This window comes from Erithacus rubecula (genome assembly GCF_903797595.1).
Source record: "Erithacus rubecula genome assembly, chromosome: 1".
Classification (NCBI taxonomy): domain Eukaryota; kingdom Metazoa; phylum Chordata; class Aves; order Passeriformes; family Muscicapidae; genus Erithacus; species Erithacus rubecula.
In genome coordinates this window covers 41,175,605-41,202,124 of record NC_136658.1, presented here as the reverse complement: position 1 = coordinate 41,202,124, position 26,520 = coordinate 41,175,605, and the positions used below count along the sequence as shown (strand labels likewise).

At 39.8% G+C, this 26,520-nt stretch overlaps 1 protein-coding gene across 1 annotated transcript in view; it reads right to left on the bottom strand.

Annotated features, from left to right (window-relative positions):
• Positions 1-13,964, bottom strand: part of DDX10 (DEAD-box helicase 10) — a 156,274-nt gene extending 142,310 nt beyond the window's left edge. Inside the window, exons 1-9 of the mRNA XM_079298709.1 lie at positions 13,724-13,964; positions 9,440-9,500; positions 9,073-9,203; positions 7,291-7,449; positions 6,733-6,853; positions 5,651-5,840; positions 3,497-3,623; positions 2,069-2,231; positions 702-786 (exon numbers count right to left, since the gene is read on the bottom strand). Coding sequence (XP_079154835.1) covers positions 702-786; positions 2,069-2,231; positions 3,497-3,623; positions 5,651-5,840; positions 6,733-6,853; positions 7,291-7,449; positions 9,073-9,203; positions 9,440-9,500; positions 13,724-13,909 — 1,223 coding nt within the window. The 5' untranslated portion in view covers positions 13,910-13,964. The remainder of the gene's footprint in view (positions 1-701; positions 787-2,068; positions 2,232-3,496; positions 3,624-5,650; positions 5,841-6,732; positions 6,854-7,290; positions 7,450-9,072; positions 9,204-9,439; positions 9,501-13,723) is intronic.
• Between the last annotated feature and the right edge of the window lie 12,556 nt (positions 13,965-26,520).

Here is a 26,520-nt window from a genome sequence, read left to right as displayed (position 1 = left end):
CTCTTACATTTTATCCTTCAGATAATTGCATGAAGTTTTTGATCTCCTGAATTATATGCAGTAACAGCTGCTGTTTCACTTAAAAATCTACTTCAGAGATGAAGGACTTGGTTTTCAACAGTGTATCTGGGTAACTCCCTTCCATCATAAAGGCTTAGCCACAAATATTTTAACTAAAGCTATGCTTAAGAATATAATTCCACAAAAGACTTAGAAAATTAAAAATTTAACCTGTAATTAACATTTGATTCCTTCCGTCCAAATTAAAATAAGGAAGAAATATTTCCATCCTTTTGAAGAGTCTCCAATGACACAAAGAAACTGGATCCACAGTGTAAAACCTTATTTATCTATAAATGTCAGTGGCAAAACAAGCTTTTCCACCCACAAACACACTCAACTCATCCTTTGAGGTAATCCGTCCAAGGGAAAATGGTTTTCTTTTCCTCATTATTAATCTTCCCTAATCAGATGGAAAGATCAGGAATATTTTTTTATGCTGTAACAAGACTCTGAAGCTAAGAAATTATTAAGTTAAATCATTATACTTAACTAATCAAAAGGGGCTTTTAGTGATAACAGCCTTTTTCTTTCTAATTTATATCTTCTTTTTTTTTTTCAAGTGAATCTTTAGCCAATGATCTGTCTCTACAGTGAACTCATTTCAAACATTAAAATACTAATGAAAAGTGAAAACCAACCTGGCTGTTCTTCCCACTCTGTGGATGTATGTATTTGCATCTTCTGGACAATCAAACTGAATGACCCAATTCACTGCTGGAAAATCTGTGTAAAGAAAAAAATACATCAAGTAAGTTCACTGGACTCAAAACCCTCCTATTTAAGAGCATTAATTCCTGTAAGAACCATCACTTGGACCCATTTACAGACACTAGGTGCAATCTCTGAAATAAAAATAAAATTGTTGTATGTATTAGCATACATAAATAAATATTCTCGTCATCAAAAAAAGTTAAATTAATCTTTGTATTTGTTTCCTAAATTATGACAGTGCAATGAATGGAACATAATTTCACACTTGACAAGAACAGACATGCTTTGTATCACACATGATAAAACACCCTATGGTTAACAATTATATAACCATATCTGACCCACTTTTCACCCTCACTGTTAATATCCTACACCACTGAGGTCTGAAGTTAGCTGGGCTAAGACTGCCTCACTTCAGCTGTCACATACACAAACACCATAGTCCTTCTCAAAGATAGGAGGGGGTGACCAAGCCTGACAGAAGTGAACCTTGACTGTGAATGGCATTAATAATAAGCATTTTCTAACTGCTGCACTTCACTCAGCAGCAGCATTCTTTGCACTGGTGTTATTTCCAAACCAAATCTGCAACAATATTGTATTCCAGAATTATACCCATACTCTAAACCAAACTAACCATACCAAAGTTAGATAGTCACTGGTGAGATTTCAGCAGTATGGAAGGTATGAGAACCAGTTTTCATTCCTGACTTCAGTTTTAGAGTGCCTTCTTTTTGCAACACAGTGACAAAACCTTACATTTTTTACACAAGAGTTTGCTATCTTGAAGAATGACTAGACTCCTGAAAAGTCTTGTGTTGTACTTAAATGCCTCCAAGAAATAAAAGGAAAAAAAAAAAAAAACCAACCTTTTACCCTCATTTATTTTTCTGTCTCTTTATCATTATAGTCCTACAATGCCACTCATATAACAGACATTAAAATTTCCAAAATTTCCAAGGTTTCCATTCCACATACCAGTAGGTTAGCAGTTTTTCATATCCTTTAGAATAACTCACAGGATACAGGGATATCAGAAATACTTAAAACTGCTGGATTTGTAAATCCAGCACATTGTAAACAAACACATCCACACATGTTTCTCTGGGATAAAATGAAAAGAGCAGACAAAGTGGGGCTCTTCAGCAAAGAAACAGCAGAACTCAAAAAGACATCTCTATTTTGAGCTCCTAAGCAAACTAGAGCTTCATTTTTCAAAAGTTGGGTCAGTGTTCAGAGCACAGAGTCTGACAGAGCCTCAACAGGCTTAGCTGTTGTTTCTGTGGGTACCTACCCAGGCCACGAGCTGCGATATCCGTAGCAAAAAGCACTGCTGCCTTTTTCCGAACAAAACAAGTGTAGACTTCCATTCTCTTCATCTGCTGCTGCTTCCCATGGAGTGCCAGGACAGGAAGACCAGGCTGAAGCTTACAGAACACTCTGAACAGATACTGAACCTACCCAACAAATCAGGGGGGAAAAGAATTACCATGCACTGGTTTTGAACCTGTTCAGATCGTATACAGTGTATATAGCAACTCACACGGTACATCAAATTAAATGAAAATTTTCTCCACATCAAAGAAAAGAGATGTTGAGACTTTGTTACACACCAGGTACTAAAAGACAAAAGCAACTCTGGCAAAAGATTGCCATGCCTTTCGATGGCATTTCCTAAAGGAAACCAGAGTAGGTAACACCAAGAACAACTTGAGATGTGAGAACTTAGGCTGTACACAAAGGACCAAAGTATGAAAAGTCCATCAGAAGCACTTGTTTTATAGTGTTTCATACCTGCAACTCAAATCAGTCTACAGTCTCAGTTTACTAATTCAAGTTTCAACAGGTTCCCTTATAAAATCAGCCTGTTACTCTTACTTACAGTACCCATGATGCAGCATTATTTTACAGCAAGCAGCATTCATCCTTTTAAGAAAGTAGTTACATGAACTGTGTGTAATGCAGGAACAACTGCAGCTCTGAGAACTTCTATACAAATAAGATGACTACTTCAGTGTACTCACCAGTCAACTGCAGAACAACAAACTATTGCAACCTCTTGCACAGGTGAAAGAATTGCAATGAATGTTTACTAGCCCATTGTAAAATGGTCTATTATTGTAAAATACTAGCCTTGTATTGTACTAGCAAGCAATACCTGCACTGTAACATACTTGATACATGTAGCAGTTAGAGGTACAAATATCTGTGCCAAACAAATAACTTCAACAGAATGGTCCCAGGACACTCACACAAGCAGGTATTTGGAGGTTGACCTGCTATGTAAGAAAAACCTTTGTCTGTACTATTACTTACTATTTCACAACCACACCTTCTCAAACAGGCAGATTTAAAAGCTTGTAAGGAAAGCAAGTACAATTACAGAAATGCTTTGTAAGCTAACTATAAAACATGCCAAAAGACAGAACTGAAATAGCTGGGCCTTACTGACATTAACTTTTAGCACTCATTTTCAACAGCAGACCACAAAAACAGCTGATAACACTCATGTCTCCAGAACCTTCCTGCACTGAGCCTGGGCCACTGTGAAGCCAGGCCCTGAATCACATGCAGCAGTAGGTGATGATTTGTTTCTCCAATTTCCTGTTGCAAATTAGCCCACAATCTCACCTCTCTGATGCACTGACATCTATATGAGTATCTTCATTTTAGTAGTTTTAAAATTCTGGGGTGGAAGGAGGGAGTTAAAAAAAAAGCATACCTCTTTACAGCTTGCAAAAAACACAATGCTCTTCTTTTTCAAATGGGTTCTCAGGAAAGAATATAACATGTTTACTTTTTGTTGAAGCTCACAGACAACATAGTTCTGATCCAAAGTTGCTGGGGTACTAAAAAAGAAAAAAAAAAAGAAAACAAAAAAAAAAATCCCCACACCAAAAAAAGTACATTTAGATAAATCACAGAAACGTCTCACCTTTATTTTAAGTCAGGAGTGTCTTATACAAACTCAGAAAAAGGAGAAAAGGAATCAGGCTGGAAAGCTCTCCCACTTTGAGAAACAAGTCTTAGCAGCTTCATTTGAAAGCTACATCAATTCCCTTATTAAAAGCCAGTGGGGAGGGACAGATGACTTTTGACATTACTTCTAAATTCATTTACTTCCAGCAAGGCAAACTCTTTCCATGTCTAAGCAGCAACATTCAAATTCCCTTGGCTTAAAATGCAATTTTGTCTATTAGTCCTATTAAAGCATCATTTGTGCTTAAGGCAATGTCAAAGCAGAGTCTAATCATACACAAAAAGAGAGCATTGATGTATTTCTACTGATTTCAAAGTGACTTTCTATGGCTCTGAATTGTCATTTCAACTCACATTTCTCTTCTTAAAAGTAGAAATAAAACAACAAAAAAAATTCTTTGGGATATTTGCCCTTGTAACACATCTAAATGCTAATCTCTTACAGTCCCTCTACTTCACCCTAAACAGACTGTGGGTATTCAAAATTACTTTCTAAAGGTGGTCATTTGGGAGGATGAAATTACAAGAGATTCCTCCAGTTTTAATTCTGTTATTTAATTTGAATTACACCACAGCACTTTATGCTTTCTAAGTATTTCAGAGGAAATTGCATTTATAAGGCAATAACCTAAGGCAGTAAATTCTAAAACAAATTAATACTTCCCTTTTTTTTTAATTTGCTTTGTTATCTAATTGCATTCTCCCAAATAGTTAATAAAATTAAATGCACTTTAAAATAGACTTCACCTATCATGGGAGATCTGTGAAATATATAATCACCAAAAGGAAGACTACATACAAGGCTTTTACATTCTCTTCTGCTAAGAGGGTATTAACCACACGATTTTTTCTGGCAATCATGTTTATGGAAGATGCTTTTGATAGTACTACTGATTAAAACAAGGTATTTGCAGTACAATACAGAGATAATCAAATCAAACAGTAAAAACTTCTTCAAGATTCAATGTGGCTCTGACATGCATTTTCCTGATGATTTCTTGTTTGCTCCCAGGAAAGCCATTTTTATCTCTGTGTTTCACCTTTCTCCTGTATTTCCATATGGAAATACATGCATATTTCATAGAAGAGCAGAAAAAGAATCATCCATGCTCGTAAGTAATTTGACACTCAGATGATCAAGCCCACACAAATGCAAAATAACATTCTTCATTTGGGTTTCAAAAGAAAATTATGTGCCAAAAAGCAACACTCATTTAGTGATACATTAAATTTTTTGAGCATGGCACAGACTTTCCCTCCAGCAAGGGCCTCCCATCCTACTCCAAACTGCAGGGCAGGACAAATTTATTTTGTGCAACACAGCCAGAGCCCTAAACATGCACAGAGAATGCAGCACACCAGGAAGCCCTGGGAGTTACCACACATGAACTAACACCACATGCTTTCTTTGGGGCACCAAACACTGAATACACAAGCAAGACTGTCATTCTGCACTTTCCCAAGAGGGAAGCACATCCTTGGAAAGCCAGATGGCACACAAACTGCATTTGTGGTGGTTTTGCACAACATGTAGGAGGCAAGGAAGCTGAACAACAAAAAGGAGTTATTCAGAGCTGAGAGCTGCTAGACCCAGGAAACTGGCTATAATCCACTCTGCAGCTTCCTACTGAGGAAAAAAATTTCCAGTCTGAGAAGCTGCCTGAGTAGTCTAGACAAGCACAGGTTCAGCCCCCTGTAGTGATACAATCAGAACTAGTTCCTTCTTATTTGGAAATTCCTTGCTCTCAGGAAGGAATACAGCAGGATCAGACATTGATCCAGTAATGGCTGCACAGTAAAACCTCTGATTCAGGGAACTGTCAGAGAAGCATTAAATAGGATCACTATCTAACCCTCCCTAGGGAAAAAAAAAAATAAATAAATAAACAAAACATACCTGAATTTGGCTTTCTCATGAACCCAAACATATTCTGGATCTTTCAGGCTCAGCCGTGCAAGATCCTTCACGGATTTTGTTTGTGTTGCAGAAAAAAGCAAGGTCTGGCGTTTCTTAGGTAGATTTTCTATGATTGCATTCATTGTATCAGCAAACCCCATGTCTAGAATCCTGTCAGCTTCATCAAGAACTGGATTGAAAGATAAATTTGAGAAAAAACTGGTCTTACATTTAGTTATTAAAAAGCTCTACATTACATCCATACAGCACAAAATTCTATCTGTATTTAAAATGCAGAGATTAAATTAACTACTGTACATGACAGGAATCTCTTTAGATATCTCTGTACTTCTTAAAACATATTTTTAAAAATACCCTCAACAGAAATCATAGCACAATCTATGCACTCCAGCCCTCAGTTTCACATGAAGAATCAAAAAGATCAGCATCTCAAGTGAACAGTTTGGCAATTTTCAAACAGACTCCCTGTTCTATTACTGAAATAAAAGCACAGAATGTAAAACAGTGCTGTAGTATTTGTTACAGAGCAAAACACTCTCCTGTACCTAAGCTGAATTTACTATTGAAATATAAATCGAGTAGCACAGAGACAAAGCTTTAAGAGAGTCTACATTTAATGCAATTCTTGCCTAACTGCCATGAACTGTACTAAGTGTAGCGAGCATAATTTCATATTTATCAGCTTCATTAGCTTCTTAATTGCTTCTAAGTTCCTCCAGCTATGCTAAAGATTATGCAGCTCTTACTAGCAGGCAAATCTTTTCATTACACTGAAAATTTTCGTTCAAGCTAGAAGGATGAAAACAAACAATTTTAACAATGCAAACAAAAGAATAAAAGGAGCAGAAATCCACCTTAAAACACAAAGAAACTGGTCCAAAATACACACATTGCAGTGGATATCCTATAGAGCTAGTTAATTATCATGTCAGGAAAGACACAAGAGCCATTTTATCTACATACCATGACAAGAATAAACTTTTTATGAAAGGAAGTGCTGCACACAATTATGAGCTGTTACAACATATTCCCAAGTACTTTCAAGTACTTAAAAAACTTACTCAACATTTGCAGATCAGATGCATAGAAATACGAAGTTTCATCCATGTGTTGTAAAAGCCGTCCGGGAGTGCAAATTAGCATATTTATGTGGTGGATTCTTTCAGACTCTTCTTTCAGATCCTGAAATTGAGTTAATCCAGCTCTAGTTATTCAGACTAGAAGTCCAGTACCAGAGACAGTCAGCCCAGTTTAATCTATTAACAGCTTTTAGCAAGAACAGTCAAGGAGCAGCGTTTCCTTTTCCCACAGATATGCCACCATTTCTTCAGCATGCTCACACCCGTGGCTTGAGGAAAGAGCATTTCAGAGTAATCTAAATTAACAAGATAGTCCTGGAAGATTTGGCAGGAAGGTCCATCCAGTCATGGACACTGAAAAGATTTTAAATATGCTTCAAAAAGCTTCAAAAGACACAGAATACACACAAGAAAATGATTGGGTCCCACTAAATACTCTCCTCCTTGACTTCATGAGCCCAGGGTTTCCTTCCTAAACTAGCACTTGATACAGCACTCAACTATGCTTCCCTACAGCAAGCTCCAAGAGAGGACACACACCTTTCCTCCAATGATAAGGCCAGCAGAGAACTCGTGATTCTTGCCCACTTTACGCAGAACCTTGAAGGTTTGATAGGCCAGCTCGCGGGTAGGCGAGATTATCAAAACCCCCAGGCCATCAGCTGAAGTCCACTGCTGCCGGTAGAGGAGCTCCAAAGCCTGAAAGAAACCACCACATTGCTGCCACAAAAAGCTCAGCAGGAAAATGTACAACAAATTGCAAGCAAAATGTGTCATTAAATTTAAAAAAATACAAAGATACATTAATTGAAATAATGACGTGAAGATGCAGTGCACATTTTACATAGTTTGATGATATAAAAATTCTAGCAGTAATGGTACTTCCTGTAGCAAAATTCTTCAGTACCAACCTATGACAGACAGTAATGGGTAGAAAATCATAAACACTTCACTGCACAATTAATCCTACTCTGCTAAATTCTGGAAATTAGGGCATTTATATGATAATAGGAATCAGTGTTGAAAAATATGAGAAATTTCCATGCTCGTAAGGTTTTGTGGGTACTAGAAACAGAATGAGCACCTGGAAGAATGTTAATTATTGAAGCTTTAATTCTGGCTTATAGACTTCAAGCAGTATTATCCACACACTACATACAGAGAATTCCAACTAAAGCTGCCATACACCTCACACCAGGATTATTCCTTCTCTTATGAATTCGTACAGAAACACTGTATTAGTCAGGTAATCCTACCACAAGGACTTGACAGGTATGAACATCTGAAGCCTTCTGAAATACAGAGAGCTAGTAAGCATACTTGCAAAATTAATTTTTTTCCACTCCTCAGCTCTTCAGCCATCTTCTCTAAAACTGTTTTAAAATAAGGTTTGTGAAACAAAGGACTTCTACTCTTAGATTAAATAATACAGCAATCTCACTTGTTTCTCAAATTCACAAGACTTTTGAAGCCACCTACATTTTTTTTACTCTCTACTAATAAGATTTTTTTTTAAAAAAAGCAGCATAACACTTAAATCTTCTTTACTAGAGAGAGTAATCAAAGCACCTACTACTGTTCTCACAGTTACTGAATGTAATAGGCTCCAAAGAAATTCATGTTTACAAAAATGTTTATAATATTTAACACAGAGCAACTCCATTAAAAAAAAGAAATTATCCCCTCTGGGGTTTGTGTCCACTTATATGTGCACTTTAAGCACATGTCTCAATTATGCTTTCACATTGAAGAAATGAAATGCAGATCATGATGCTTTGAGTAAAACTGTCAGACATCCATGATAGGGTTTTTCATCCCACTTTTCTGCTTTCACCTAGAAGTGATTTCTCAGGAGTAGAAAGGAAGTCCACAATCACTAAGGTCAACTTTGCTATGTAATGTCCAAATTGTAACATTTTAAAGGAGTGAAAACAGTCATCTAGAAAAATGTAAGGAACTAAAAATCTACCATTCTGTTTCATACACCTAGTTTTCAAATGCCAGAAAAATTGGACAACTAGAGTTGCACCAGGAAAGCATTCTTGAGAGGAAAACAAAGCACTTCCTAAATCACAGAGGGTCCCCTAATGTAAGGATCAAAATGAAACTTTTAAGTCACAGAATATTCCTAGCACAAAAAATACAATTCTTTCAGAAGTTCAAGCAGCTTTATTCAATTCCTAAGTATCTTGGCTTTCCTGAAACACTCAGATCAGTTGAATTTTAACTTTTCTCTCAGGATCCACTAATGTAATCTGACTGACACCAATATTTCACAGATAACTTGGTTTGAGTAGAAATAGAAGGATGTAAATTACTTACTGGAACAATAAAAGCCAACGTTTTGCCTGATCCAGTCTTTGCAGCTCCAAGTACATCTTTACCTTGTAAAGCCAAGCCTATGGTTTGCCTCTGTATCTCTGTTACCACACGATACTGAGCTTCCTGCAGTCCTGGTATTTGCAGGGTGGGAAGAAAAGAGAGAGTGGGGGAGGGCAAGAGCAACAAAAAAAAGAAGAAAGAAAAAAAACTATTTAATTTTGTCTGGCCCATGACTACATTGCTGTGTTTAGAAAATTATGTACATGGCAATACTTAAAACTTAAAGAAAAAAACATTGTTCAGATTCAGATAAACAATGTCTTCCCTTTTACTTATATTATTTTCCAGAGAAAAGTTCTATACTCACCTTTTAGGGTTTTCTTTGACAATGGAAAATCTGAAAATCTTTGGATTTCACTTGCATTTATCTGAAACAAAATAATTTTAATCACTTACAACCATAAGAGATTAATTGAATAGCATTCTACAAGTTGGTGCTAACATAAATATGTAGTAGCTCAGTATGACCTGATTCAATTTGCCTACCCAAGCAATCTATACTATTTTGAGCTAATCTAAACAAATAAACCATTAACTACTCAGTAAGTAATTATATACCTGAATAATGCAAGCTAATAGCACAATTTAAAGCTCAGACCATCATGAAATCACAGAGCAATTTAGACTGAAAAGGACCTCAGGAGGCCCCTGGTCTCCACCTTACTAGAGCTCAGATGTTCTTTTCAGATCCCAGCAGGGATATATTGGGAATATATGCCCATCCTCACTGTATTTGGGCACCCAGAGCTGCAGCAATATTACATCTTCCTGACTGGGAAGAGTTCACCTGTGTCCTGGAGGTTACCAGATTCACCAACCTGTAGCACTCAATGTATTTGATTTTCTTAGTGCTGTCCTATAGGGTTAAAAAAAAACACTAAAAAAGTAGTTCATTGTCCTGACACCTACTAACTTAGTTCTCTGTATGCACCCACATTTGAGAACTGTTAATTACATACACACATGAAGTCCCAAATAAAATGTGTTTGGGTCCATGTGTTTGCTCAATGATTTACAAAGATGAGGTGTCAAGTAGAGCTCTTGGAAAAAATGTAGTCTTTTCAAGGCTGTTCAAGCAGATGTGAACAGCTTTCACTGGCAAAGTTCACAACTAATAGTAGCAGCACAAAAACCCCACAAAACTCAAGAAAAAAATAGAGACTACTGTATTTATAAAGCCTGACAAAGAAGGTAGACAATACAGCTTTGAATGCATGCTGACTAAAATCCATAAAATGAGATTTCTAAATGTCAAACTTGGAGCTTACAGCTCCTGCATTTCAAATAGGTATTGTTTATCTCTAACAAACTCCTGAACAGAAATCTCCCAAATCAGTGACCAAGCAGAGCAGTATTCAGACTCTCCTGACATCTTGTGTTAACAAGGCAGAGAAGGTTTCAGGTAAAGACCTACTGAGCTGTCAGATCAGCCTTGTATCTCCATGAAGTACCAAGCCTTTTACAGGTCTGCCTGTTATAGAAAACTGAGAGGTTATAACTGTTTAAAGCATCTAAATCACAACAGCACTCTTTTCAGCCCAGCTCTCTCCAGTGAAATTAAGTAACTTAATACATTAATTAAATCTATAAATAAAAGGCAAAACCAGATGAAAGGCAATAATGCTCTTATTAAAATTTGGTTTTGACACATTACAAGGCAAAGCTCTTGCAAGGTAGATTTCAAGCTTTCACTGTTTCCTAACAGAGCAATTAAATTCCAAACATTATTCTGGAGGAGGCAAAAAATTCTACCAGAATCACCATAAAAAAAAGTCTTTTTTTTACTTTCACAAATCGGAATTCTTGACAAGTACTTCCAAATTCAGTTGGTAATTGTCAGTCTTACTATTTTGCATGCTAAATATTTACAACTCAGTGATGTATACAATTTCTGGTTAATTTCAGCTAAGAGAGATTCTGCATAGAAAACCAGAAGGCCTACAGGAGGGAAAAGTATTTTACTAACAACAAAAAAGAATTCATGCAATCGATTATGTGCAACCAAAGTGATAGATTTTAACAGGCTTGTGATACATGAAATGGGTTATTGTAGCAATCTGGAATTGTTCTAAATAATTAAAGTACTTCAGTCGTGAACTTCTTTTTAACTCCAGATGACTGAGTAAGAACAGATGTATTAATCAAAAAAGAAGACAAAAATTGTTCTCCTCTTCTACCTTAAACTTCTCTAAATCATTTTAAAAATCATTACATTCATAACCCTAGTTCTTTCAAACATGTCCAAGGGGAAGAAGTGAGAACAGTATTAAAAGAGCAAGAAATATTGGGAAAGGGCATGTCACAAAGCTTCCTATATTATTTCTCTGCCCTACATACTTCCAGGAGCTGAGTAATGTTACATTGTAGTACCCTTAAACTCAGAAGGTACTGATATATTTTTAAGTCGTGTCCAAATGGAAAGCATAAGACGAACTGATGTCTGAGGCAAATCTTCTGATAGTCCTATTCCACATCTACATGCACCAGTGGAAAACACCACTAACTTGTACTTAGTTTGTTTCCCTGTCCAAAGTTACTAACTCTGCTCATCTGCTGGGAACCTGTAACTGTGAGCTCTCTCTAATCATCTCCATATGAGAGCAGCCAGCTCTCACTTCAAATACTTTAAATGCTGCTCTGATCTAACTCAAGTAATTTGAAATTGGGCAGACTAGAAAGGATTTTCTACAAACAGCTCCCCAGCACATCAGTTAGGCTGTTTATGCTTCTCATGAGCACAACTGTTTGGAAAAGACCATGTCCATCAATTGCCTGACAGGCAACAAAGTCACTGAATCAACAGAAAACAGCTCATCTATGAACATATAACACAGGAAAATGGTCCCATTATATGGAACATTGAAACTAAATTTCAGATTTTCCATCTGGGCTGCCAAAGGCTTGCCACATGTCAACAAATGGAAAAAAAATCCAGTAGCAAAGTATAGTGGTTGAGTCTTCATCATTAATTTTGTCTTGTTTATTCACTACAGTCATTCTCACACACGAAATTATGGACAGGAGGCCAAGCAGGATCACCTTGCATCCATCAGCCATTCTACCACTATTCCATGCACAGGTAAATCTAACCCACGAACAGGCTGTGTGCCAGAGACCCCAGCCACTGCTCTTCACAGAGAGGAGTTTACCCAAGAGCTTTCTCCTTCCCTTGATCCTAAAGGATCTGCATCATGCAGAACTCACTGGAGACCCCTGAAGATCCAAGCACATGGCACTTCTTCACAATTACCACTCCCACTTTAATCAGATCCAGGGTAATAGGGAAGAAACACCAGAGATCCAGTGGAAAACCTTGTCAGGGACCAGAAAAGACTATCTGAAGGACTGAAGACAGAAAGTTAGGTAGGCATTCAAATGTATGCTCAAAGGCAAGAGAATCCTGGAGCAAAAGGACAGCAAAACCCCAGCAGAGGTGAGACCAAGAGTCCCCAGAGCTATCCTAACACAAGCCTATGTTTACTCTTCCTTAATTCTGATGGAAACATGCCTGAACGTTACTCCCTCTTTTCTTCAACATCTAAAGACATACACAAACACAATCTGCCACTATCCACTCCCTACCTGTGCTGCCCCAAGCTGCACAGTGAAACAGATGCACGTGCAGTCACATTAGTGACATGGAAACATCCATAGACATTCATATAGCCAAGACCAGGAGTAGAGGAACATGCCATTTGCTTTCAAACAGCAAAGCAAATGATCCAGTGAAGTTCAAGAATACTAACTTGCTGAATATTAACTAATGGAGCTAACATGAGCTGTTTATGGCAACAGATGTGTTTCTTCTATACCAAATGACAGCCACCAAAAAGCTATTACCACCAGCTGTGCCAAGTGCTGCATAACCAAGTACAACTGCCCTGCAAACTGAGCAAAAGCAGGCAGGAGGGAGAGCAGCACCACAGGCAGCACACACCTAACCCGTTATTCACAATTACAGTGCTTTCCACTGATCAGCGTGATTCCAAAACCCACTGTCTCCCGCCGGAATCCAGGGGGATCTGGGTGACAAAAGCAACACCACTCACTTCATTCAAGGCCTTGTATATTTCCTGACTTGAGGCTAAACAACACATTCATTCATACTGGTGTTTTGCCTGCCGTGCGTCTTCTGTGGAGACAAATGTGTCCTACCTCCAACACGGAGATATCCACGTTGCCCGGTGAGAAGGGCCAAGTGCCCTCGGTTACAACATTTCCCAGCACCTGCTTCAGCCTCCTCCTCCTCCTCGCTGCCCTCCTGGCCATAAACTCACCCGCCGAGGGTCCCACTGCCCCCGGCTCCACAGCCTGCCCAGTCCCCTCCACCAAAACCCCTGCAACTGCGGCTACCCCTCATTCTCCAGGGGAAAAAGAACAGAGCATCATCGTGGCAGTAAAAGAGCAGTGCCGCCCAACACAGCTCTTATCCACAGGCACCACTCACAGCCCTGAACCCCACCGGGGCTCCCCACGCCTGCCCAGGACCCTCACACAGACACCATCCCTCCTGCTGCCACTCCTGTCCGCGCACACACGCCACACCAGGAGAGGAGCCGCTTCTCCACAGCCCCCGCATGCCCGGCCGTACCTCGGGGTAGCGCTGCACCAGGCGGCCGATGTTCTCCCGCTCCACCTGCCACTCGGGCCGCTTCCTCTCCTTGCGCTGCAGCCGCAGCCTCTTCGTCCGCCGGCTGTATTTCTTCTTCCAGCGCTCGAAGCTGCGCACGGGGTCCATGGATGCGGCCGCGGCCGCAGCTCCGCCGGGCCGGCCCATGCCGCTCCGCCGCCCCGCGTGTGTCGCGCACGGGGCGGGGCGGGCGCAGCCGGAGCGCGTCACTCGGGCCGCGCCGCGGGAGGGACCGGCCCGGCCCGGCCCCCGCCGGCCGGGGGGAGATGAGCCGCGGATTGTGGAGTGCAACCCAGGAAAAGGAGTTCGTGCCGCAGCAAGGAAAATACGCTGTGGTCGGGATTATAAAATGGAAAAATAAAAAATAGTCTTAATAGGAACGGGGTGTGTGCTTAGTGCTGGCGTAAATTTTGTCGTCAGCAGTGTGGTGGTGTGGGGGAATCACAGAATCAGAATTGAGATTATCCAGTTGCCGCGCTTCTGCCGTGGGCAGGGGCACGGTTCACTGGACCAGGTTTTTCAAAGCCCCATCCAACCTGGCCTTGAGCACTTCCAGGGATGCAGCATCCACAGCTTCCCTGGGCAACCTGTTCCAGAGCCCCACTGCACTGGCAGTGAAGAATTTCTTCCAAATGTCTCGTTTAAACCTGCCCTCGTTTAGTTTGAACCTATTCCTCCTTGTTTTATCACTACCTGCTCTTGTGAAAAGTCCCTCTCCAGCTTTCCTGTAGGTCCCTCCACCAGGTACTGGAAGGCTGAATTAGGTCACCCCAAATCCTTCTCGTTTCCAGAACTGAACAATCCCAATTCTCTCAGTCTTTCTTCACTCCTTCCAACAGGTCTGTGTCTTTCTTGTGCTGGGACTGCAGAGCTGGAGTGAGTAGGCTGGAGCTGGAACCAGGAGGAAGAGTTCTGTGACAAGGCTGTTAATGCTTTATTTGCTCATTCGTTACAGGGGGAAACTGACAAATTTGGAAAAATCAAAACTCAGTTGAAAGACATAGACTGGGGCTCGTGCTTAAGGTGCTAGGCTTAAGCTCTGACATGCTTTGACCCTTCATAATACAGCTGTAGTCAGTCTTATTTGCCTTTGTTCAGCGCCTTGAACTGTGCAAAGGGTTGGCAGAAAGTCACAGAGAAAACTGTAAACAGAGTTGATTTACACTGCCTGGTATAAGGCTGGTGTCTAAAGGAGGCACATATCTCTCTACAAACCAGATTTAACCAACCTGCAGATTTGTATTACGCTATCTTTACATTCACCAGTTTTTAACCCCTCCCAGTGGGAAGGTCTGCATTGCTCTGCAGTTTTTCAGCGGTCAGAAACAATTCGCTGAGTCAGTTTTAGCACTTCATCAGCACCCAGAATTAAAAACAAAAGCAGCCTGTGGAATTATTGTGCCACATCAGGAAGAGAAAATTACAGGCATGTTTATGCAATGGCACAAGACGGAAGTAAACAGGTTGATGAGGGGAACTGTGAAAGACTCCCAAAGTAATTGCTGTCTCTGATGAGGGTTTGGAATTCCAGAAAGCCAAGGGAAAAGGGAGTGTCTCCTAATTAGCTCCACTTTTGCCATACGTATGTTGACTGTATCACTGAAAGATGTTTTCCTCCTCCCTGAGATCAGGGAAATCTGTGATCATAGAAATGTTTGCTTTCTCTTTAAAATCCATGAAGTTACTAATTTCAGGAGGGAATGGAAAGTTCTCCCTTAAATATGCCCCAGGCAGATCTCTCCTCCCAGCTTTGAATGCAACGGCTTTTCTAGGGGTTTATTGCTGTGCAGGTGAATAAGTAAGTGTACTGAAGGTTTTATTCTTGAAACAAAAATGGTTTTGTCCAAAACTACATAATAAAAAGCTGCTTGCAGGAGATGCTGATCCACCCCGAAGGATGTGCTTTGGGGAATGGCTTGTGTTTCCCACAGTTGCAGCACATTACCTTAACATACAAAACAAAGTCCCAGTCTAGCACAATCAGACTGTCATAGGGTTCAGCTGCCAGTTTGGGCATTTTATATCTGCCTGTAATAGAAAAACAAACAAGCAAAACCCCTCCTGTGTAGAGTTCCTGCTGTTGCAGCACTGGAGTGAGTTTACTTCTTTCCTAAGTAAATGTACAGTAAAAGTGTTGTGTTTGAACACGCTGTCTTTGCTCACCTGGTCTGTATTTTGCCTGCAGGGCTCGTCTCTTTCATAACAGAACAGCAGCAGTAGTCTGTGAGTCATGACAGACATAAATCCTCAATGGAAAAAAAAAAAAAAAAAAAGGAAAATAATTTCTTGCTGTCCTGTTTCTAAAACAACTTTTTATGCTGCTGCCATAACTGTTTTGAAAAGCATCCGAAAAGCATGAAAGCATGCTAATGCTTTTTAATAATTAATTCACTCATTAGCCAAGAAACCCATATACCAGGAAAGGAAAAAGGAAAGTCAAAAGGGCCTTGTCCTGTATCCCCCAGTACAAGGTAAAATGCTGGATGGAGCTCCAGGCCAGAGGTCTGTGATCCTGCAAGGGCTCTGGAACCACCTTTCTAATTTCTCTGGTGTCCTCTCACCCTGAGGGGCTTGCTTGAGAAACAGCCAGGAGTTTGTAAAAGTTTCCCTTTTATACAGGAACAAATTCTACCTTGTGAAATTTATCATAAGACATTTAAAATTTCATTTGTTTTGTAATAATACTATACCTAGAACTGTGGCAAAATCAGAGGTCCTTCTGAGAGAGATTGAGAGAGAGAGGGAGATGATAAATGATTCAAGCACAGTTGTTTTCTTGTAATTTGAAGAAATAGAGTATAGCTATAACAATAAAAATAACAAGGCCCTCTATGTGATCACAGAGAAGAAAGCAGCAATTTTTCACTTTAAACAAGACCTATTTCAGAGAAATAGATTTCTCTTTCATCCATACTCAATCTTTCCTACCCATAAGCACGAACATCTGTGTGATTTGATAGATGTGATATGGTGAGGAGGACAAGGGTCACCAAGTATCAAGGTCAGAGCCCTGAGGGCACTCCTAGACCTTAATGGCCCTGACCAGCCTCACCTCAGTCCTCCTCCTTCACCCTGGCACAGCTCCACCCTGCAGCTCCAGGCCCTCTCTGAGTTATGTCATATGTCATGTTGGTCCCCAGCTCAGCCACAGCCATGCCTGTCCTTGGCCATAGACCCCACTGGCTGGGACCCAGAGCTGCAGAATGACTTCCTAGCTTGTCCTCTGTCCTGCTTTGTCACTTTGAACATGCAGATACAGTCATCAGTGACTGTATCTGACCCTGATTATGGCCATCAGACCTCATCCTCAGTTTTAATCATGTAGGTAAAGAAGTAGTCAGCAAACCAGAGGAAGTGATCCCAGAGGGACCATTTGTCAGCAAAATACCACTACAGCCCTTCTCAACAAAACAACCACATGCTAGGAGAATTTCCTCAATGGCTCCAACACCCTTATCTTCCAAGGCTTACTTGCAGTGTTTCAGGAGATTTGAGAGAAAGCATGTGAGAATATTCTGCCTGACTGTCCCTGAATGAGACACCCACAGTGAAAGGATAGATCTTCAATGTAATATTTGCACTACTATGATGTAGCTTCAGAACAGTTTGGAAAAAGATTGGAAATGGCAGTCAGATTTGTAAGTTATTTTTAACAAAGGTAATGTTCCTATCAGACATTATTATGAAATTTTATCCGTCCAAAGAATGTACAATATGACACAGAAAAATTACAATCTCACTTGAAAAAAGAAAAATTACTTTAAAATGAGCATTATTAGGTGTAATGGACAGAATTGTTCAAAGAAATGGATGTTAGAGTAGATATCAGGGCCCTGAGGTCACTATTAGATTTTATTGTCCCTGCTAATCATCTCCCAGGGTCTCTCCCAACTTCTGCCCATGGTCTCAGGACTCCATTTCAGCTTAGCCAAGAGGTATTAGTCTGAGTACTGCAAGCTGAGAAAAAAAAAATCAATGCTGTCAGTTTAGAACAGAAATTTCAATACTCTCATGCAGACCCAGGGTAAGCAAATCTAAAAAGGAGTCACAGTAGGTGTTTGGGAATGAAGAGCAATGAATAAAAGAGACAGGGTGGAGAAAAAAAAATTTAAAAACCCATAGAATTGTTTTTTTTCTGTATTGAATAGCCCTATAATAGAGGTAATATAATTGGTAGCCTATAATAGAGGCTACCAAGAAATTATATTTTTGAAGTTGAAAGTTACACTGGATTTTCAAAAACATGGTAGAAACACTGTTTCAATAATTCCTGTTCTGAGCAAATGGGTTAGTTGTGATGGATGAAGAGTCAGTTATTACCAAGAATATTGTGTGGTGTAATTGAGATTTTGTATTTTCCTATCAATTATGAACAGCTGTTTCCCAACAATGAAACAAATATGAATTTGCAGATGCATTTCTTCTTGGGGAATTGAATTTTAAAAAATGCTTTTACCAAGCATATAAATTACAGGAATTTGGGTTTATGTAGGCTCCAAAAGCTAAAGATTCCATAACTGTAATGGCATAAACACATTTCTCCTGGAATGCCAGAGGACTTTTTGCTTTCTATAGGACTTCTAATATTCATGATTTAGCCTGAAGAGCCCACAGAATGAATTTTTAGCCAATGAAAGCCCACATGAACTTTGAGAGAGTTGTGAAGTAAACTCTGATCAACAAGAACGATTCCACAGACAAGAAGAAAAGCTTTCACTCAGATTGTCAGACAAGATAAACTATAAAACAGAAAGTAATTTTTAAAATTAATTGCTTACTGTGTCATACTTTCAGTCTTTAAATTAAACCATCTGCCTCTTCAAAATGTCATGATATATAGGTTTCTTTAAATAAAGACACAAGATTAATGTTAAAACAAATACAAAATCAAAACGTTTTTCCTCTAAGTCAACAAAAATGTTTTTATTGAAAATTATAAGCATGACCAATCTTGCAAGAACTATATGATGGGATTTGCTGGAACTTGTTTTGGCTCACGGAGCTGTTGAACACACCCAGGCTTCCCAGGCCCCATCACTTCTCCCCTTGCCACAGTTTGCCCTGCAGCACTTCACCCTTCTCCAGGCTGGGGGTGCCAGCCCATGGTGGTGTCTGGGTGTCTCTGAGCCACTAGGGGCCGTGACAGACCTGGAGAAATCAAAATGAGTAATAAACTGGAGTCATAACAGGCACACCCCCCTGAGAAGGACCATTGAATAATCAAGCCTGTCTTTTCATGACAGCTGGGTCCTCTCTACTGTCCCAGGGCACAGGCAGTTATTCCAATGCAGGGAGCTCCATAAACATGCATTTAATCTGGAGCATGCTCAACAGTTCTTTCACAACTGAGCTGATTTCCTGACTGAGATACAGACTTGACAAATTAAATTATAAAAGATGAGTTAACCTTTAAGGTGATCACACATTTTGGAAGAATGCCATTCCTCAAACAGAATCGTGGTGCTACTGAAGCTTAATGTAAAAATGACATACTTAAATGCTACCTTTAATTATAAAGGCACTCCATAGAAAAAAAAAAAAAAAGCATTTTCATTTAGCACAGTTCTTGGCCTTTCTGTGTTTCAGAATAATTTCAGGAGACAATTAATGCATTGTTTTCCCCAGATCATTAGCATAGTAAAATACATTTGGCCTGTTAGATATGTAAAAAAAGGCACAGCACCTTTATGCAACAGGCACTTATGCCTTATCCTTGTTTTCATGTGCTTGATTGTTCTTGCATTTGGAGAAAGAGTCATAGTTTATTATTTTGATCCTCTAGTTTATTCACCAGTTGTATTGCTTAAGTCTAAAGTGTACATTTCCTCCCTGTTTATGATCATTTAATAACATGTATTTTTGTGGCTGAGAAGTGTAGGCCACCCAGCCTACCCTATCTGTCTGCATGTTTCTGGCTGTAGAAGTTTCAAATTTGTTTCAAATGCTTATACTCATTTATTTCATATATCAGTGATGGGTCATGAGACAAATTTGAGAGAAGAGACCTAGACTGGGAGTCAGTCACAGAGAGGTAATGTGGGAAGGCAGAAGAAAACTGAAGATAAACTACCCTGCAAGAGGTGAGACTGGACCCATGCCCATGTCCCTACTACTCAACCATTCCTGCTTACAATCCCTATATTTGTAGGAGTCCTGTGTGGACCTGTATGGGCAACAGCTGCATGAACTGTAAAGTTGTCAAACCAAATTCATCCCTTAAATAACTGCAAAGTCTCATAAAAAATAAATTTATCTTCATGCTTTATTAATTCAGTTGCATTGGATTTCTCAAGTAGAAGGGGCTGTCACAGCTCAGATGTAAAGGTTACTGTCACTATAGCATGAGAAGCACGTGACCTCCAAACTACAGAGTGATCACAGCATTCTAAAAACTGGAGACAGAAAAGCTGCTGTGCTGTATCTCCTCATCTTCACTATCACAAATGCAAGGAAAGGGTAGAAGGGTTTCTCTCAGGATGTGGTGATGATGTGCAGATTTGTCTACAGTTCCCTACCAAAGACCAGTCCTTGATGACAGTGTAAAGACGTGCCTGAATAGCTGGATTTCTGAATCTTAGAAGAACATTTCAGTACTTCCTATGGTTGTCAGAACATGGGAAAAAGCAAAAACAGGAAATATGTTAAGAAAAACAACATTTTTCATGAGAGATTCTATCTACTTTTGTTTGGCCAATGAACATGATGATTTAAAATTCCTTAACAATCAAATCTCAGGTGTGAGATTCAGCTCCAGATCACAGATATATGCATACATAGGTATCTGAATCGAGGGGCTTGCTTCAATTGCTGAGTTGCCATCTGAGGTGCTGTAAGGCATCCTGCCTGAGCTCCAGCTGCTTTTCCAGAAGGGCACAGATCTCCCACATACCCCACATTATATGTGCCAGCCTTGTGCTTCTGTGCAATGTTCTGTAGAACATTGAATGCTTATGTTCAATCCCACTAGAGACTGTAGAGCTATTTGACTCATTTTGAGACATCTGAATCCCCCTCCAGAGTCCATTAGCTGTGGATTTCCACTCACTATACTGGAACATTACATGTAGACAGGACATTAAAGTGCCGACAAGCTGGAGCTGACTGACCCCTATCCCTCCCCAAAGAGTTCAATATTTGTCAAATGTGAAGACTCAATAAGAGGCATGCGAAGATATGGACATAAAAAGCTTCACTGAGCTTCTCAGCAGTTTAGTATTCCAGTTTCACTTCATTTAGCAATCCTTTAAATCACCATCAATAATAACACTCAGGAAACAAGTTGTTTCAGCAAATGTGGTTGATTCACACGCAAACTTAAAGCCTAAACAAATCTAACAGATCTTTCAGTGGCTACTTTTTGGATCCAGTTCAGAAAATGTTCAGTATTCTTTAATGAAATTAGCATCTCTGTTTCAGACAGGTTCAACGACTCATAGAAACAAACACAAAACCCATAAAAGCTCCACACAGCTCTACAGAGGTTTGGCTCCTGCCACATTCAGGAGCTTGAGAGTCACAGCCACCCAGTCTAAGCTAACAGGCTCTGCCACTCAGTAAGGTTTGGCAGAAAAAAATTCCTACCACAGAGCTCAAATTCATGGCTTCCAGAGGAGACATGGCTTGGCCTTAGACCTTGGATCACCACAAACTTGTGTGTCTGGTGGTCACTGGCATGTGGCTGAGCTGGGTGACCACCACAGGACCTGCTCTGCTTGCCCTGCTCAGGCACTGTGGCATTGTGCCTTGCCAGGGCACACTGTCCTTGCCTGCCTCACTCTCACTCTGCACTCCTGGCTCACTATTCCACAGTATGTTCTATTGTGTCAAAGGATTTTTTGTGAAGACTGTAGAATAACTAGCTACATAATAAAACATCAGTTAAAACTCAATGTAATTAAAGGGGAAATAATACATGAGAAAAACTGTTCCAATTTCATATGCACAATGACAGCTCCCTAGTTGATTTTTCACTACCCAAAAAATTTGAGTGTTATGATGAAACTGTTTCTATCATAAGATTCTTGTTTAGGCCTTCTATATCTGTTCAGCTACAAGCTATCCTGTAAGGCACCAACAGGAGTGACTGAAAGCAAAAGCAACACAAGCCCCCATGCTATTGCTGTGTACCATTCTGTCATGTGTATGAGTGTTGTCCAGCTGGATGGCTGCATGTTGAGATTTAATGGTAACAGTGCTCAACTTTCTGCCCCAGACTGGAAATAGGCTATGAAGAATTTATACTGCTGTGTCACTCAGTAAATTTCAAAGGGAGTACACTGTGCTTTGGCTTTCCTCATCTGGCACAGAGGAAAAGTGCATGCATTCACTCACATCAGTCTCTATTGGTCAGTTTGGAGTTTCCAAAGCATCCAGCCTTCTGACATTGGAGAAACAATAGCACTTTCACTGCACAGAAAGGGTAAATGAAGCAGAAAACATCTGAGTACTTAGCCTCTCTGAGAAGAAGCCCAGACCACTTGCTTCCTTTTAAATACAGCAATGCAAGTACTGCAAAAAACTTGAAATCTAGTCCTCGTTGGAGTTTTGGTGTAGATATACTAGAGGCTTAGGTTTTATTTTGATTGCAATGCTCCAGACATGGGAAGAAGGTAGCTCCTTTTAGGGATAAATAAAACTTTAAAGAGCACGTCTAATCACATTAAGTGTTCACAGAAGCACATCCTGGCAAAAATGTTTTTTTCACCTGGCATTGCCTCTTGCTTGGGATAGTGTGGATAGGTTCAGAAGACAACAATATGGATTAAAATTTGGATTGACAAAAAGCTTCTGGGTTTTTCCCTATCATTTATTATTGTTATTCTGTTTCAGTGTAAATCTGTGCTTACTGCCTGTTGGGCCACAAAAAAATGGATATCAGAATATATATCAGCAGAATATGGCATATTATGCTATTGAATGAGACAGAAAGATAACAAGAGACATGCTTGAAAAGAAACCAGAAATCAGAGGAGAAAAGCCAGGATACACAGTGAGGGATTTCAGTTTAAATTCAGGGAAAAGGAAGAGGCATTTGAGTTACTATTTATGTTCTTACAGAAAAGAATAAAAAGGTTTCTTTTCTTTAATGTTGAATTGTTTTAAACACTGCAGAGTGAGTGAACTTGGCGTGCTAAGGATCCAGACCAATACCTTTAACTTACTGACAGCAATTTATGTGTGTGTTTCGCTTTGTTTTCCCTTCAGTCGCCTCTCAAAAGCAATAACAACCGAAACCGCCCATTCATCACCTTCTCTTTGATCTTCACTCTTGATAACAACTATTTTACATCTTCATTCAAATCACTCCACCCCATTCCTTGCAGTAATATTAAAGAGAAACTTCCTGTTCGTGGATGCCTTTCTGCAAAAAATGCAATTACTGCTGCTCCAGGGAGAGGTTCAATTGGCAACAAATGCAGCAGGAAAAGCATTTTGATGTTATAGATGGATCTCTAAAAGCTGTTCTGAGTCCTCAAGATTCTGAGGCTGGTAAGGCAACTGCTGTATGTTGGAATATACAGGTAACTACATTTTCTAAGGTCCCCCAAGATCCTTCTACTGGATGAAAACATTCTGTGTCAGTTCTTAGACAGTACAGATTGGAAAAATGTGCTTTGCAAAGTAAAGACCTTGGAAATACATTGTAATTCGTGAAGACATAAATTCAAATTACAAAAAATGTAGTGAAAAATAAGCCCCTGAAAAACATGCTCTTCCTAGACAGCCAGAAAACCCTTTATAAATCACAGAATCACACAATCACAGCATAAGCTGAGTTGGAAGGAACCCAAAGCATTGAGTCCAACTCTGGTCCTGCACAGCATTATTCTTAAGAGTCACACCATGTGTCTCACAGTGTTGTCCAAACACTTCTTGATCTCTGCCAGGCTGGTGCTGTGACCACTTCCCTGGGGAGCCTGGTCCAGTGCCCAAACATCCTTTGGGTGAAGAATCTTTACCCAATACCCAACCTAAACCTCCCCTGACACAGCTCAGGTCATTCCCTCAGGTCCTGTCACTGTCACCACAGAGAAGAGATCAGTGCCTGCCCCTCCTCTTCCCCTCACAAGGAAGCTGTAACTGCAGTGGGGTCTGTCCTCAGTCTCCTCCAGGCTGAACACACCAAGTGACTCAGCCACTCCTCACATGGCTTCTCCTCAAGACCCTTCACCATCCTTGCTGCCCTCCCTTGGACACTCTCCAATAGTTTAGTGTCTATTTTATACTGTGTCACACAAAGGTGTCCCCAGCTCTGGAGGTGAGGCTGCCCCAGCTCAGAGCAGAGCAGGACAATCCCCTCCCTTGCCCAGCTGGCCATGCTGTGCCTGATGCCCCCCAGGACAGGGCTGGCTCTCCTGGCTGCCAGGGCTCTGCTGCCTCATGCCCAACTTGCCACTGACCAGGACCCCCAGATCCCTTTCCATGGCTCTGCTCTCCAGGATCTCATTCCCCAGTGTGTCTGTACATCCAGAGTTGAAGCATCCCAGGTGCAGAATCTGGCACATTTCCTTCTTGAACTTTGTCTGGTTGGTGATTGCTCAGCTCTCTGATTTGTCCAGGCCTCTCTGCACAGCCTCCCTGCCTTCAGGGGAATCAACAGCTCCTACCAGATAATCCTGTGATAAACACAGTAAATTGCACCTTTTAAAGGAATTACAGGCTAGCCATATTGTGAACTGACAGTCAAACTCATTATGAATATCACATATCTACTGTACAAAGCATGTATCCAAGGAGTTCAGGCAAATATGTCCTTACAGTACCTGGTCTGAAACCCTCCCTGCTTGCACAAAAAATGATGGGATTCAGTGCATTTCCCTGATTTTTGGCAGCTGGGCACTACAAGGGAGAGTGGAAGAGCATGGGTTCACAGAGACATTTTAGCACTTCTGCCAGGAAGCAGCTGTACTCAGAGTAATAAAACTCTTGTGAACAGCTAAGTTTGCTATGAGCTGCAGATTTTTAAAAGTCTCCACTGTATATTTATGACCATTTCTGTTGTCTCTAGAAGCTCAAATGTGCAAGTAGCATTAACAGTGTATTACTTATGAAGTGTCTCAACAAGCTCATTTGATATTCCTGTGTTGGGTTAACTTCTTCCTGTTAGAGAGAGAGAGAAGCTGCCCTGGAAACCTTGAAGCTTGATCTCCTTGCACATTCTGAGGTCTAGGATTAACCTTAACAAGGTGTAAATTTTGCTCCAATAATGGTTTAGATTTACTTCAAATTAACTTTCTTAGGTTTACTTCATGATTTTCTTCAAAAGCAAGAGACCATTATCTGAACATAAGCTTATGTTTTATTATCCTGATCACTTAGCCATATCATTTTGCTTCTGCAGGATGTAAATACCGAAACAAACAAACAAACAAACAAACAAAAGAAAAATGAAAAAAAAAAAAAAGAGACAGAACAGATTATGACATTTTTTCAGTGCACAGTAAAGACATAAAAGCTGTGTTTGTCATATACATTTGCATGCCTTTACAAACCTCTCTTCTGACTCAAGGTGTGATTTTGGGACTTATAAAGAGATGAGAACTGGTAATATATACATTCCTTTCTTCTCCCGAGTTTCAAAATAAACAAAACCGAATTTTTCTTTCTTAGATAATGGATCCTTCAAACCCAATGCCATATGCTGGTTTGTTTTTAAATAATTTTACAATTATTTTTGCACTTATTTAGTTGTCTTTTTTTATATTCCAAGAGCTTCAGATTAGAGTAGTGAAGTTGCTCTGTGTTTTCTAAGATACCACAATAGTTTTTTATCTCATTTGCCACTTATCCAGAGCACAGCTACATACTAGGATATGTAGATTGATATATTACAGCTCTACATCTGTTGAAGTACCATCATGCATGACTGTTTAAATGGATCCCTGCCTTGATGTCCCATTTAGTGAGATAAATTTATTTCATTAGCATTCTGCAAGGGCTTCTATGTGTAATGGTGACAGAGAAACAAACTCTTCCTACAGATGCACATAAACATTATGGGAAAAAATGGACTGGAAGAACACTGAATAAAGACATTCAAATCATCCAGAAACTCAGTAAATATATGCAGTTGCACTGGAAATATGGGGTTTATCTCTTTATCAGGAAGATAGTTCAGGAGGAAGGAGTGAAATAGTAATATTCAGGGAACTGAGGAATAGATAGAAGATAAGAAAAATCCTCGATGGCTCCATTGCCTTGTACTTTGAAGAATAGTTTAGGTTATCACCACATGAATATAATGCACTGGTATTGTTATTAACAATACTTGCAATTGACAGTCACTTTGCAGCAGAACAAGATCTTCTTTCATGAAGTAACTAACAAATTATTGATATTAAGCATATGGTTAAGTAGGTCTCTATTTAACAAGCTATTAAGCCAATTTGCAAATACCTCAGTATACATAAACTGCTTTTACCCTTAGCTCAGGCAGTTAGAGTATTCAGGGTTATTTTGTTGGATTGTTTTCACTAGAAGGAAAACACCTGCTTTATCTCTGCATATCCTGATTGTGCAAATCATCTACCCAAAGTCCTGTTTCCTAAATACAATAATAATACACAACAGCAGGAGGGTAGTCTCCACATTCAGAAGCCTAAACTCTTTTTCCAGACAGGTCTGAGTCCAAAATTTTTGATTTATATTTAATTGCAACTATAGATTTTACTGGTGTATTCTCGTAGTGGAATATAGGCATGAAAACAACTTGATGCTGACTATTTTTTGTTAAATGAGAAGTATGTCCTTCTAAGAGA